General features: G+C 44.5%; 1 protein-coding gene across 2 annotated transcripts in view; it reads right to left on the bottom strand.

The window, feature by feature from the left end:
• Nucleotides 1-14,594, bottom strand: part of LOC116972229 (fibrinogen alpha chain-like) — a 37,563-nt gene extending 22,969 nt beyond the window's left edge. The window contains exons 1-4 of one of the 2 annotated variants that reach the window (XM_033019691.1): nt 14,404-14,594; nt 13,036-13,146; nt 12,578-12,761; nt 11,878-12,023 (exon numbers count right to left, since the gene is read on the bottom strand). In XM_033019691.1, the coding sequence (XP_032875582.1) occupies nt 11,878-12,023; nt 12,578-12,761; nt 13,036-13,146; nt 14,404-14,457 (495 nt within the window). In that variant the 5' untranslated portion in view covers nt 14,458-14,594. Of the gene's footprint in view, nt 1-11,877; nt 12,024-12,577; nt 12,762-13,035; nt 13,153-14,403 lie in introns of both variants that reach the window. The other variant, XM_033019681.1, reaches the window with a different exon arrangement.
• Nucleotides 14,595-15,584: the final 990 nt, after the last annotated feature.

Genomic DNA, 15,584 nt, shown 5'->3' with positions numbered 1-15,584 from the left:
AGATAGCTGATCCTGATATTGCCCGTATCATGGAAGCAGAACAAATTCCCCGTAGGCAATTCCCTGTTAGGAAGGTGCCTACTCCTACTTTAGATTTGGATATTGCAGTAGGTGCAGACCATCCCCGGGCTACAGGCACCCCCACTCCAGTGAAACCCAGTTCGACAACGACCATGAATAAAGACGCAGACAAGAAAGATTTACTTGCTTCGTTTGGGGAATATTTGAAACTTAACCTGTATGGACATCACCCTGACTCATGAAGCTTATGGGAGGCAGTGCAACGATTTTATAGAAACATATAAAATTATCTTATAGAAACATATACAATTATAAAAGGACTGGTCAAGCTAGATGCAGGAAAAATTTTCCCAATGTTGGGAGTGTCCAGAACCAGGGGCCACAGTCTTAGAATAAAGCGGAGGCCATTTGAGACTGAGGTGAGAAAAAACTTTTTCACCCAGAGAGTTGTGGATTTGTGGAATTCCCTGCCACAGAGGGCAGTGGAGGCCAAATCACTGGATGGAGTTAAGAGAGAGTTAGCTCTAGGGGCTAGTGGAGTCAAGGGATATGGGGCGAAGGAAGGCACGGGTTATTGATTGGGGACGATCAGCCATGATCACATTGAATGGTGGTTCTGGCTCGAAGGGCCGAATGGCCTCCTCCTGCACCTATTTTCTATGTTTCTAAGTTTCTATGATTGATCACCCTGAAGGAGTATGCTAAATCAAGAACAGCCCACCGATAGAAAGGAACATAAAAAATAATAAAGAAACCAGGGAAAGAGTGTCAAAAGAAAATGAAGAAGAAAATAACTCAAAGGAACTCAGATTGGCACTAGGGAGAGGAAGAAAGGAATCTATCCCGCAGGAAGTGTAGGAGTGAGGAATAGGAGCAATTGTAAGCTTGTTTAATAACTTTTTGTTGAGTTGTTGTGCCTTCAGGATAGTACTGCCTATAACATGCCATTATATGGGGAGTGAGCATGGTGCGCTGACAACAACCTGGCCCTTAACTCCAAGAAGACCAAGGAGCTCATTGTAGACTTCAGGAAGTCCAGGGGCGGCACGCACACCCCCATCCACATTAACGGGACGGAGGTGGAACGTGTTTCTAGCTTCAGGTTCCTGGGAGTCAACATCTCCGATGACCTCTCTTGGACCCACAATACCTCAACTCTGATCAAGAAGGCTCACCAGCATCTCTTCTTCCTGAGGAGACTGAAGAAGGTCCATCTGTCTCCTCAGATCCTGGTGAACTTCTACCGCTGCACCATCGAGAGCATCCTTACCAACTGCATCACAGTATGGTATGGCAACTGCTCTGTCTCCGACCGGAAGGCATTGCAGAGGGTGGTGAAAATTGCCCAACGCATCACCGGTTCCTCGCTCCCCTCCATTGAGTCTGTCCAAAGCAAGCGTTATCTGCGGAGGGCGCTCAGCATCGCCAAGGACTGCTCTCACCCCAACCATGGACTGTTTACCCTCCTGCCATCCGGGAGGCGCTACAGGTCTCTCCGTTGCCGAACCAGCAGGTCCAGGAACAGCTTCTTCCCGGCGGCTGTCACTCTACTCAACAACGTACCTCGGTGACTGCCAATCACCCCCCCACCCCCCGGACACTTATTATCACTTATTATTATTTATTTAAATCATTTGCTATGTCGCTCTTCCAGGGAGATGCTAAATGCATTTCGTTGTCTCTGTACTGTACACTGACAATGACAATTAAAATTGAATCTGAATCTGAATCTGAATCTGAGTGAGATAAAAGAGCATGTGGACCCTCAAGAACGGGCAGAAGACACAGCTCAGGTAGGATGTGTAACCATCATTTCCATCCAAGTAGCTCCCCAGAGACAGAGACAAACAGAGAGAAAGAAGTGATGCTGTCCTGTCCCTTTAAAGTTTACAACCTGGGAAAGGCCAACAGACAAAGATGGCTGCTCCTCATAGTGGTATTCCTACTCCTGCAAATTTAACATCAAGGAAAAGAAGATCTATGCATACCCTATGTCCAATCTTACCAACATAACATAATATTTGACACCAGTGAAAAAGGAAGAACGACATCTCAGGAACTTGAAGAAATATAGACAGCCTCTAGAAATCATTGAGGCAAGCTCCAATTTAAAAGAACTAAATATGGAAATCTGGGAATGAACACTCTTCCGCGGTTCGGGGACACCTACTTTGCGCCCAGATTTTAGCTACTAGGAATAAATTGACTAATTCTAAATTAGATCCCTCAAATTGTAACCATATAACCATATAACAATTACAGCACGGAAACAGGACATCTCGGCCCTAGAAGTCCGTGCCGAACAATTTTTTTCCCTTAGTCCCACCTGCCTGCACTCATACCATAACCCTCCATTCCCTTCTCATCCATATGCCTATCCAATTTATTCTTAAATGATACCAACGAACCTGCCGCCACCACTTCCACTGGAAGCTCATTCCACACCGCTACCACTCTCTGAGTAAAGAAGTTCCCCCTCATGTTACCCCTAAACTTCTGTCCCTTAATTCTGAAGTCATGTCCTTCATTGTATAGTATGTATTGGAAGGACTTTGAAATTTGAGATTTGGAAATGGCTTATGGGATATGGGTTAAAAGTATTTGAAATTTGAGTATTAACCTGGTATCTTTTATTGTCTCACCCCCAGACAGACAGCCAGAGACGGGAAGGATTGGTAATGGTCATCAAGGGAAGGATAGAACTTGGCAGAGGTCCAGTATTGAAGAACGTGAATGAGTATCCAGGGAACATGAGAGATGGTATAAAAATACTTGGGAACGAGGAAGTGCAAATAACAAAGCTCCCCTGCAAGAAGTCAATGCTGACCACCGAGAAAAAGAGTAACGAGAAAAAAAGGTGCATTGGGTTACAAGAAGTACCAGGGGAGTGGGTACTTATTGTCAGAGTCGATGTATTTGACCGGTGGATCAAAATTTATCTAACCCTTGATAATAAAGCGACTACTATTATCAAGGTGTAAAGAAAATTGTCCCTAGATTTGGAATTCTTATTTGGCTTGATTTAAAATAATGGTCCACAACATAGTGAAATAAATTGATGAAATTAAATACTGTAGCTGGGAATTCCACAGCAATTGAATTGAATTGTGCTTATCGACCACAAGCTGTGGATTGAAGAAGAGGTAAGACAGACCCTGAAACTCAAAATAGTAAATTAAAGGCTGAGACTGAATTTGGCTGAATTGAAGCATTGGTTGTTTTGAATAAGAGTCACGCCTGTAGGGAAATTTGAACTGAACCCAGCTGAAATTCATATGAGGAACCTTCATTAAGAGTGCATTGGAAACCACCATGTGACTGCAGAGATAACTGACCACATTTTAGCTAGGATCATGGTGTGGGAAGAATTGTATCATAAAAATAGGATCAGTTTAGAGAGAGAGACCTTTTCTTGACAGTGGATAAAGGAATGCATGGGTATATCTCCACCGCTGTGGAAGTATGGACTGCTAACTTACTTTATCCCAGGTTCTTCTACTTTATACTCTACTAGACTAAGTGGGACCCGTTGGGTCCCATGTTCACACGGGAGGGCTGGTCCCCCGACGCAATATTCCACCTCTCCACCAATTCCAAAATTGGTGGCCAGTGGGGGGGCTTTCTGGAGTGCTGGTATGGGTTCTTGAGGTGGTAGCTCAGTCCCTCAAGCCTGATCTGCTGGCAGCTCACTCACGGCTGGTGGGCTGGCAGTTGACTCATGGCTATTCCTTGAAATTCCATTTCAAGCAGGGTGCAAGGCCACCAAATTCAAATCCATGTTCCTACCATTACAAGCAGGGTGCAAGTCCACCAAATTTAAGTGCAGTTTCTTACCACTATGAGCAGGGTGCAAGGCCACCAAATTCAAGTGCAGTTTCCAACCACTTCAAGCAGGGTGCGAGGCCACCGAATTCAAGTGCAGTTTCATACCACTTCAAGCAGGGTCCAAGGCCACCAAATTCACATGCAGTTTCATACCATTTCATGCAGGGTGAAACCACCATAAAACCACACAAAACACCAAACTCAAAGTTCAGTAGACATTCAGTGTGTTCAGTTGATTCACAGCTCAGACAGAGTCATGACCTCTCCCTCCCCCATCATGCAGAGACTGAGCCACACCCACACTTCTGGGTTTTATAACCCCTCCCCCTCCCGCCGGAAAAGGTGTGGCTTTCATGGCATGATTGACAGGAGAGAGATCCTCAACATTTTTTAAACACTAATAACACTTTTATTTTTCAATGATGGGAATAATTCTCTGCACCTGCTCAGCAGAGGGGGAGCTGAGTAAGATGGCCAAAAATCATAGCCGTAAGTGGTAGCGTTTCATCTAAAATCAATATACAGTGCAAACAGGAAGTAAGTGCATTTGCAGTAGTGCCTTTCAACTTCAAGCCAAAGCACCCAAGCCACCATTTGCAGTAAGTAGTGCCTTTGTTCATGCCACCATTAGCAGTAAGTAGTGCCTTTCAACTTCATGTCACCATTTGCAGTAAGTAGTGCCTTTCAACTTCAAGCCAAAGCACCCAAGCCACCATTTGCAGTAAGAAGTGCCTTTCGACTTCAAGCCAAAGCACCCAAGCCACCATTTGCAGTAAGTGGTGCCTTTCAACTTCAAGCCAAAGCATCCAAACCACCAGTTGCAGTAAGTAGTGCCTTTCAACATCAAGCAAAGCACCCAAGCCACCATTTGCAGTAAGTAGTGTCTTTCCACCTCAAGCCAAAGCACCCAAACCACCATTTGCAGTAAGTAGTGCCTTTCAACTTCAAGCCAAAGCACCCAAGCCACCATTTGCAGTAAGTAGTGCTTTTCAACTTCATGCCAAAGCACCCAAGCCACCATTTGCAGTAAGTAGTGCCTTTCAACTTCAAGCCAAAGCACCCAAGTCACCATTTGCAGTAATTAGTGCCTTTCAACTTCAAGCCAAAGCACCCAAGCCACCATGTGCAGTAAGTAGTGCCTTTCAACTTCAAGCCAAAGCACCCAAGCCACCATTTGCAGTAAGAAGTGCCTTTCAACTTCAAGCCAAATTACCCGCCATCATTTGCAGTAAGTAGTGCCTTTCAACTTCAAGCCAAAACACCCAAGCCACCATTTGCAGTAAGTAGTGCCTTTCAATTTCAAGCAAAGCCCCCAAGCCACCATTTGCAGTAAGTAGTGCCTTTCAACTTCAAGCCAAAACACCCAAGCCACCATTTGCAGTAAGTAGTGCCTTTCAACTTCAAGCCAAAGCTCCCAAGCCACCATTTGCAGTAAGTAGTGCCTTTCAACTTTAAACCAAAGCTCCCAAGCCACCATTTGCAGTAAGTAGTGCCTTTCAACGTCAAGCAAAGCACCCAAGCTACCATTTGCAGTAAGTAGTGCCTTTCTACCTCAAGCCAAAGCACCCAAACCACCATTTGCAGTAAGTAGTGCCTTTTAACTTCAAGCCAAAGCTCCCAAGCCACCATTTGCAGTAAGTAGTGCCTTTAAACTTAAAGCCAAAACACCGAAGTCACCATTTGCAGTAAGTAGTGCTTTTCAACTTCAAGCCAAAGCACCCAAACAACCATTTGCAGGCATTGCCTTTTTACTTCAAACAAACCATATTTTCATTTTCAAACCACATTAAGGGTTCTCACTGTTGTGTAGACATTTGTTCAGTGTTATTCAAAGCTCAGAGACGTGACCCTTGTCTTCATCCATCTTGCAGAGAGTGAATGAGGCCCACCACTTCCTGGTTTTATAGTCCCTCCGCATCCCTCCAGCAGGGGCAGCAGAGAGCATGGTGAATTTTTAAAAAACATTAATATCTCTCTGATTTTTCATCGATGGGAAAAATCCTCCGCACCCGTAAGGCAGAGGGGAGCTCTGAGCGAGGTGGCCAAATATGACGGCCGTAGGTTGCGGCGTTCTGTCGGAAATCGCAGCACAGTGGGCCAAAAGCGGTCAAGATCAGAGATTTAGTAATATATGATAGACTATGGATCAAGTACAGAAGGATTGGCAACACGGATGGAGGGGATGCGCACCCACGAAAACTCAGGAGGTGAAGACTCATCTGATTTGGACCATGAGGCTACGTCCACGAAAACTCGGGAAGCTTGATGAGATTCAGGGAAGACACATCATCATCTTGTTGTAAAATGTTTGATAGAATGTAACAGTCACCAGTGTACAATAGTTATCATAAATTATGGTTAACACATGATAAAAGGGAGGAATGTAAATCCTGGCCGGGAATAGAACAGGAATAGAACCAAAATTTAGTAAAGGATTCATGCATTGCTAGGCTATTTTTGTCAAGTCTGTGTTTCAGCAGATATAAGAGAAGCTGCTGAATGGACTTCCCTGTCAGGAAGTTTAGGGCCCAGATCAGTGTTGCAGATAAGAAATGTATGAGTATCTCTTCAATTGTCAGTATGAATGAGATTTTCACAGAAGACCTCCAAAGAAGTGTAAAATGCATGGTTGATTGGATTACTGCAAAAGCAATGTAAATAATGTAAATAATGTTGCAAGACAGTTACCCTGCTGATTGTTGATTGGCCAAAGTGTTAAGCCCTGGCAATGTTGTTTTTAATTCCAGGGTAAATGTTGCATTATTCAAGTTAGCTTCCTTCCAAAAGCTTCTCCTAAAAACAATGTATGGGAAACTCTGTGATTGGTTTGGGGAACTGTCAATAATGTATTGATGTAATTAATATGTGTGATTGGATTGTAAAGAGACCACCCCTATGTAGTTCAGCCCCTCAAGGTTCGGGGACCTATTAATGGCAGCCCCCACGAGGTCCTTTGCCGATCTTCTGGAAGAGCGCTTGGGACTGCGTGACATTTTGGAGTGTTTCTGTTTGCACGAGGCTGAACGGCTTGTCCAGGCAGAAACAAGGCTCGAACCCGTGGCAGTTTAGTTATCGTATAGGGGAATTTGCTGTTCAATCTAAAAATTAATTTTAGTTCCAATGCTTGACTCGGTGCGTTTTTGAATCAACTAGACTGGGGGGTAAGCTTAGAAGAGCGTATTTACAGTTGCAACAGCTCTCATTCAGGCCACTGCAGAATATCCTTCTTGGGCAGACACTTCAGATCGAGAATGATTTGCTTCCATTGCAGTTCTATGAGTTCTAAGCCGAGCTGAGTAAAGATAATGGATCCTCTGACTGTCCTACAGATGGGGTAGGTAGAGTTTGGTTTGGTTGGGTTGTTCAGGATATTGTGCACTCCTTCTGCTGTCTATGCATGACCCCCATCCGTTCTAGCCACAGAGATCCAAAGCGAGCAGTGCCTTCTCCATCTTGAGCAACCCCAGGCTCGAGAGTCCCATGACTCGGTGAGATGTTACATTTATTTCAAGGGCAATTGGAGAAGATTCTTGATGCGTTTCCCCTCTCCTCGTAGTCCGGGCCAAAACTCCTCACTGGCCCGCCGGCTGGGCTTTGTGTGCAGTCCAGCACCCGGGCCAACTCATCATTCACCCAGCCACGGTCGAGTCGGTCAACGAATTGCCGTCGGGAATTTGTCCCTTATTTTGACCTTTTGTCCCTTATTTGGGAGCGAGAAAGTTGGCAACCAAAGCTGTACAAGACATTGGTGAGGCCATAATTGGTGTATTGAATTCAGTTTTGTTTTCCACCCTGCTATCGGAAGGATGTTGTTAAACTGAAAAGAGTTCAGAGAAGAATGTTGAGGATCTAGTCAGGACCTTAGGGCCTGAGCTATAGGGAGAGGTTGGGCAGGCTAGGGTTTTAATCATTGATGGGCAGGAGGCTGAACGGTGATTTAATAGAGATTCACGAAGGCAATAGATCGAGTGGCTACACAGTTTTACCCAGAGTAGGGAATCATGAACCAAAGCAGGAGATAGGTTTAAGGTAAGAGGGCAGATTCTATAGGAATGTGAGGGGGCATTTTTTCACATAGAGTGTGGTGGGTTTATGGAACAAGCTGCCAAAGGAGGTAGTTGAGGCAGGCACTGTAACAACATTTAAAAGGCAATTGAACAGATACATGGATAGGAAAGGTTAAGAGGGATATAGGCCAAATACTGGCAGGTAGATAGAATAGAGCGGCACGGTGGTGCAGCGGTAGAGTTGCTGCCTTGCAGCGCTTTCAGCGCCGGAGACCCGGGTTCGATCCCGGCGATGGGTGCTGTCTGTATGGAGTTTGTACGTTCTCCCCGTGAGTTGCGTGGGTTTTCTCCGAGATCTTCAGTTTCTTCCCACATTCCAAAGACGTACAGGAATGTAAGTTAATTGACTTGGTAAAAATTGTAAATTGTCCCTAGTGTGTGTTGGATAGCGCGAATGTGCGGGGATTACTGGTCGGCGCGGACTCGGTGGCCCCTAAGGGCCTGTTTCCACGCTATTTCTCTAAACTAAACTAAATTCCCTATTTTGAAGTATCTTAAGTACTGAAGTAGCTTCCGGTACATACTGGAACAGCTAGTAGAGCTGCAGCCTCGCAGCTAATGCAACCCAGGTTGGATCCTGATCTCTGGTAATCTATATGTGGAGTTTGCATGTTGTCCTTGTGACCATATGGGTTTGCTCCTGATGCCCCGGGTTCCCACCAGCATACTGCAAATACACCAGTTTGTAAATTAATTGGCCACTGTAAAGCCCCTGTCCCACTTAGACAATTCTTCCGGTGACTACAGGCGACTAGGCTGTCACCACATGGTCGCGGGGCGACGCCTGTATGGTCGTGAGTTGTCTCCTCAAGTCGCCTAAAGAATCGTAACGTTTTTCTGGTCGCCGCTGGATTTTGAAATGTTCAAAACTTTTCGGCGACTGTGGGCTTGACGTAGCTTGTCGTCTCCTGTCGTAGGTGCTGTCGTAGGTTGTCGCCAGGTGACGTTGGTTGTCGCCGGGTGCTGACTTCAGTGAATTCCATTGGCGACTACCTACGTCAACCTATGTCAACCGGCGACAGGTACCGGCGACTGAATTGTCTTCAGTTGTTTTCAATTGTCGCTGACAGGTCCGTTCCTTGTCGTAGCTTGTCGTGGGTGGGCATAGGTTGACTTCGGTTGTCGTGGCTTGTCGCCTGTGTGGTCGTAGTGTTGTCATAGGTGTGGTTATAGGTGGACGTCCTAATGGGTTGCTGGTTGTCGGTAGCTTGCCGTAGCTTGATGTTGACTAGGTGGTAGGTTGTCATAGACATTGTCGTGGGGGGGGGGGGTTTGCTTTTTCGATGACCTGCTACGACTGTGACAGTCGCCGGTGGTCGCCGAAAAAAATCGCCTAAGTGGAACAGGCCCTTAATTTTCCTTTGCATGTAGATGAGTGGTAAAATCTGGAGAGGAGCTGATGGGAATGTGCAGGGGATAAAATGGGTTAGGATAGGATTAGTGCAAAATGGACGCCTGACGGTTATCATAGAAGGAGGGACTGTTTCCATGTTCTATAACTCTATGTTCACATTACGAATGGAGCTCCAGCCTCGGCCATCATAAACTACTGCCATGTGTAGGAAGGAACTGCAGATGCTGGTTTACATTGAAGATAGACACAAAATGCTGGAGTGACTCAGCGGGACAGGCAGCATCTCTGGGTAGCAGGAATGGGTGACGATTAGGGGTCGAGACCCTTCTTCAGAACCACCACCATGCCAAGTGGCTCATGGGAGCCAGAGGTGATTCATCTAGATGACTCTGATCAAGGGCGGAGGGAGCTTGGCTCGTGCTACCTGACTTGTCCAGTTCACGGCAAAGCAACTAGCCCTTCAGCATAGGTTCAATTCCCCACGGGAGCAACAGAGGCCTTTGACCTGTGGACAGGGCTATGACAATAGCATAGAGAGATACCACACAGAGCCAATAACATAGAGAGATACAACACAGAAACAGATGAGTCTCGTGCCAAATATCAAGCACCCTTCTTCATTGTAATGTTATCCACAACCACTCCAGCGGAGAATGTCAAGATGATACTAATATACAATCTCAACTGGCAAATATCTGTCTAACATATTCACCGGTGGGCGCAGTATGATGGCTGCCTCACCAACGGTCTGTCTACATCTTTTTCATTCTTTGTAATTTTAATTTGTTGTAAAATGTATCTTTTAGCTTATCTTTAGTTTTTATATTTGTGGGGGGTGGTGGAGGAAATTTTTATCTTTCCTCGATGGAGATGCGACTTTTCCCGTGTCGTATCTCCGTCTGCACTGAGGTCTAACATCGTGGAGTTGGCGGCCTCTTGTTTGGGAATACTAGAGATCCAAAACCGTGGAGCCTACAGACGTTAACATCTTGGTGAGGACGATCCCTTTGCCAGGGATTGGCCTTTGGTGATCCAACCTGCGGGAGCTGTGGACTTTGACATCGTGGAGCTCGTGGTCCATGGTTAGGGACCGATGTCGGGGATTCCAAGCCGCAGGAGTTTCGACCGTCCCGATGCGGGGGCTTAGACCGACCGCCCCGACGTGGGAGCTCGATCGCCGACTGCGGATGGTTCAACTTCCCCGACCACGAGAGGAAAGGAGGAAAGAAGATAAGACTTTATTGCCTTCCATCACAGTGGGGAACGTGGAGGAGTCGCTGTGGTGGATGTTTATGTCAAATTTCTATACAGTTGTGTGTCTTGGTGCATTTTTGTTTGACTGTATGGCAAACCAAATTCCTCGTATGTTGCACAACATACTTGGCTAATAAATTACGATTACGATTATGATTATTATGATCTGCAAACAATTATTAATAACAAAAATATTAAACAGATATAATTTGAATTTTTGGACATTTGAATTAACATAAAAATTAAGAGATGTATAGACACAGTAGACTATTTCCTGGATGGAAATGTGAAATGTTAACTTTAAGGGGAGAGGAAGAAGGTTTCAATGAGATGTGCGGGCAAAGTTTTTTATACAGTGAGTGGTAGATGCCTGGAATGGTTCAGCTTTGGTTTATTGTCATGTGTATTGAGGTACAGTGAATAGCTTTGCAGCCAGGGATGTGACAGAATCTGATCTGATAGCAATGTTTAAGAACCACTTAGACAGAGATGGGAACAGTGAGGGGATGGAGGGATATGGACCAGGTGCAGACAGATGGAGGAAAGGGCCTGTCCCACTTGGCTGTCCTTCGCGCACCATTTACGCGACCTGCTAGCGTGTGGATAGCATGTGGGTAGCGTGTGGGTAGCATGTGGGTAGCGCGGGACGGGTGCATGGAATGGTGTGGAGGAGTGTGGAGTGGCGTGGAGGAGTGTGGACTTCGTCCAAATGAAATCTGTCTGTCGCGTAACTGACGGCCAAAGTGGGACAGGCCCAAGACCCTGGCGTGGCGCAACGTCTCACCTCCAACAGCAGCAGAAGCAGGCAAACGATCGCCAAACTCGGCCTGGGGCACACGGCCATTGCGGATCTGGATCCGCCCCCATTCCTACTCCCAGAGTGTTGCCAAGACAATTAAAGATAGACACAAAATGCAGGAGTAACTCAGCGGGACCGGCAGCATCTCCGGAGAGAAGCAATGGGTGACGTTTTGGGTCAAGATCCGTCTTGCAGACTGAAGGGTCTTGACCCGAAACATCATCTATTCCTTCTCTCCAGAGATGCTGCCGGTCCCGCTGAGTTACTCCTGCATTTTGTGTCCATCTTCAAATGACGTCACGTGCTCCAGATGGCGTGCGGGCGCATGGTGACACGCACGACTCTCGCGGGACCGTCGCGCGACTGTCACTACTGGCCTGTCGCGTAAGTGACGGCCCAGGTGGGACAGGCCCTTTAGTTTAGATTGGCGTCATTGTTGACACAGACACGGTGGTCTGAAGGGCTTGTTCCTGTGTTATGCTCTGTGTTCTATAACTTTGATGTCTCTAATTAACAGAGTGAAAAAAAAACTGCGATTTCAAAATAGTTGTCTTTACCTCAAGTCTGGTGATGCTTCTAAATTGTTCAAGTATGCTCTTCTGTAAGAGCCTTAATTTGACAATTTGATAATTAATTCTGTTTTGCAAGTTGGTCAATCTGGAATTCACTTGATCCACCAGCCGATAGTAAGTGTCTCCAAACTCTAGAAAAGCCAAAAGCATCGTGGTAGAAATTGTTGAAAACCCAAAATCTTAACTGTGGATCAAACAGTATTACTGATTGGATCCATGTCTGGTTTTGACACCGTGTGCAAAGTACTTATGATACAGTCATTATATATCAAAACAAGTACTTTAATTTGTATACATACAGAGACCATCGAGATGCATACTGTAGGCTCCAAATCGTAAGTTCAAACACAACATGGCTGCCCGCATGCACGAGGTGGTGGTGGTGTGAAAAACCTGACATGGATTATGGATCAGGTCATCAGCAGCAAAACCAGACGGATCAAATCAGCAATACTGTTTGATCTACATTAACTATACATATTTAAAGAACTGAAAGAAAAACCGAATGTCAGGCATTGTACTGAACATGAATATATCATGAAATTATCAGAAATCAATACTTCAAAATGAAGTGAGATGGTAACACAATTTTTAAGGCAAAATTCTATCTAAACAGACTAAATTGATGTGAATATACTGATGAACATTGAACTTGATGAACTGTAAAAACAAAATAAGCACTCACTTCCAAGTCTGTTCAGAGACTGTCTGATTCTGTCGACTGCTTCATTGACAGTAACGTGAGTATTCCCCGACATTTTGGAATAGTTCTCCAGCATCTGTTGGATCCCTTGTACCCGCTCATCGTTTTGTTGATGCTGAACATGTATTAATCCTTGCATTCTGCACCCAGATGGACACATAGCCCCCTATGATGTATTCAAGAGAGAGTTAGATCTAGCTTTTAGGGCTAACAGAATTAAGGGACATGGGGAAATAGCAGGAATGGGGTACTGATTCTGGATGATTAGCCATGATCATATTGAATGGCGGTGCTGGCTCGAAAGGCCGAATGGCCTACTCCTGCACATGCTTTCCATGTTTCTATGGTTCTATAATAGTAATGCACAAATATGTTATTTTACCTCTCTAAAATATAACAAATCTTCACCAAAGAAAAAGGTCGAAGACTGTACCACCTACCCAATGATCAGCAGTGCAAATTGGCCATTTCTTCTCCATACATGCAGCTCGTGGGCCAACCATCTCCACAGATTTTGGACCATGGGGTGCCAGCCTGGACTCGGACCGAATCTTCAATTGTATAGAAATAAAAGTAAGGGATAATCGTTTCACAAATGGAGAGTTGAAGCACAAGCATTTAACCTAGCTGAGTTTCCATTGAACAAACAAGGACCCCTGCGTATAGTTTGGACATTCTTTCTCCATTTATCTTACTGATGCTGCCATCAGGACTAAATAGCTATGATCAATCCATTTAGGCATTAATAAAAATACACAGCATTCTTGAAATGTATGACTCTTCACATTTTCATGGTTGTTATAATAAAACAAGCACATTTCAGTTAACATAAATTATTCCTCTGGTAGACACCAACTCTGGCACTGTCACTGTGAGAAGTAAATCTTGAGATATTGATATTATATAAATGGAATGGTCTTTGATCTCAAGCACCCAGGTGGCAATTGGACAGAGCAGATCGCAGCATGTTGCAGAAGCACAGATTTCAAATATATAGAATGAAAGTAAATATTAGAGTATCTACTGAGCACAAACATTTTCAGAACAAATCGAAGGGTGTCTTAGTCACTTGTACTCTGAGAAATGAAAAAGGAGCAGGTTCACTCTGGAATATGAATTTTAATGCAGTGGGTAAGAAATTAACCTATATAAATTGGACTGGCACAGTTTCCGTTTACAATCTTGGCTTCACGCCAGGATGGCGATGTACTATGCTTGATCAGCTGCCAGCCTATTAAGAATCTATCTCAGCAGTTTGCATCCACCCAACATGCTAACATTCGGAATCTGATTTTCATGTTACACTGTCAGACCACAATTCATCCCAAACTTCTCTACATTTATGTGGAAGTTTCTTGACTAAACCAATTAACATTAGGTTTCCAGGCTTATCTCACTTGAGACTTTGATGATTTATATGATAGATGCTGTTTTACATGAAGATGCTTGAAAATTCGAACTACGATTAATTATTTCTTCAAAGATTCACCCAAAATCCTCCAAATTCACATTGTACAATAATTTCCAAATCACAGTGTTCATAGATCCGCATCATCTAATCTGCAAAGCATAGCTCTATTAAAATGAATTCACCTTATTTTTATCAGGATGATTATTAACATGCTCTAAATATAAGAGTACAACTGAAAATGAATGGGATTTGATTTATATTCTACAGCGGCCGCAGTTTGCCACACATATGGAACTTTATTGTGATTTGTCAGCCTACCATCAGGATCTAAATCACAGCCGATGGTTCCTCAGTAATGTACCTCTATGTGTAGGAGTTATTCAGAAGGAAAACTTACCCAGTCAATTATAATGAAGCATACAAACAAACAAAAGGCCTGTGCAGCTCTCATCTTTCAGCAAAGGTATTCTCTCCCTTTCATTTCAACCCTACAGAATCAGTATTTGTCTGTGTTACTGGGAAGCCTGTTTTCCCTATCTCAGAGACACTGTTGATCATTTGCCATCCAGGTCTTGTCGAGATTCTTGAATTTTTCTGATGCTTTGTTGAATTCCAAAGGTCAAGAGTTTCTAAAGTCAAATAAACACTTTGAGCAAATAAAGCATGGAATTTATTTGGGCACTCGACTGACATGTTTTTTGTTCAGCTGCCCACCATAATACCGAGCAAATGAATGAATGATAGCCACATAAATGATGATCCCCCTTTATCAGCAGTAGGATTTAAACTTTTGAGAAACATGGTCATTAGTTTAATCCTTGCATTAGATGCCAAACAACTGAAGCACTGTCTGTCTTCTGAAGTGGATGTTAACAATAATAGGGCATTAATTGGAGAGGGGAAATCATTTTATTAGTATTTCAGCTGATAAAATGACAACAAATTATCTGAACATTACATTTTTTTTGTTTACTTGTTCCTTTTTCAGTGTCTTACTGTCAGTGACAACCCTAACACTTATTATCCATCTTTCACTTACCTTGAGAAATTATGGGCCTGTCCCACTTAGGCAACGTTTTCGGAGACTGCCGACACCCGTCATAGGTTGTTGCAGGTCGACGACATTTTTCAACGTTGAAAATCCAGCGGTGACCAGAACAAGGTACGACTCTTTGGGCGACCTCTCACGACCTTACAGGCTTCACCCCACGACATGTAACCTGTATGGTCGCGGGTAGTCTCCTCAGTCGCCCAAAGAGGCGCAGCGTCTTTCTAGTCGCCGCTGGATTTTCAACATTCGCCGGAAAAGTCGCGTAAGTGGGACAGGCCAATTAACAATGGGCTGCATTTTTGAACCACTGCAGTTCTTCTGGTAAAGTTAGTCCCACAGGCACGGCCTCACTGGGAAGCAGTTGCAGAGCATTTTATGGATGATACTCACTGTAGCCGCTGGGTGGTAAAGGTGGGGGTAATGAATATTTAGCTTAGTGCAGGGGCTGCTTTATCCTCAATGTCGTCAAGCTCTTTAAGAGTTGTTGAAGTTGCACTCATCCAAAGGACAGAAAGGTATATCATCAC

This window comes from Amblyraja radiata, chromosome 1 (assembly GCF_010909765.2).
Source record: "Amblyraja radiata isolate CabotCenter1 chromosome 1, sAmbRad1.1.pri, whole genome shotgun sequence".
NCBI classification, from domain to species: Eukaryota; Metazoa; Chordata; class Chondrichthyes; order Rajiformes; family Rajidae; genus Amblyraja; species Amblyraja radiata.
The sequence above is the reverse complement of the archived record's forward strand: the minus strand, read 5'-3'. Positions and strand labels throughout refer to the sequence as shown.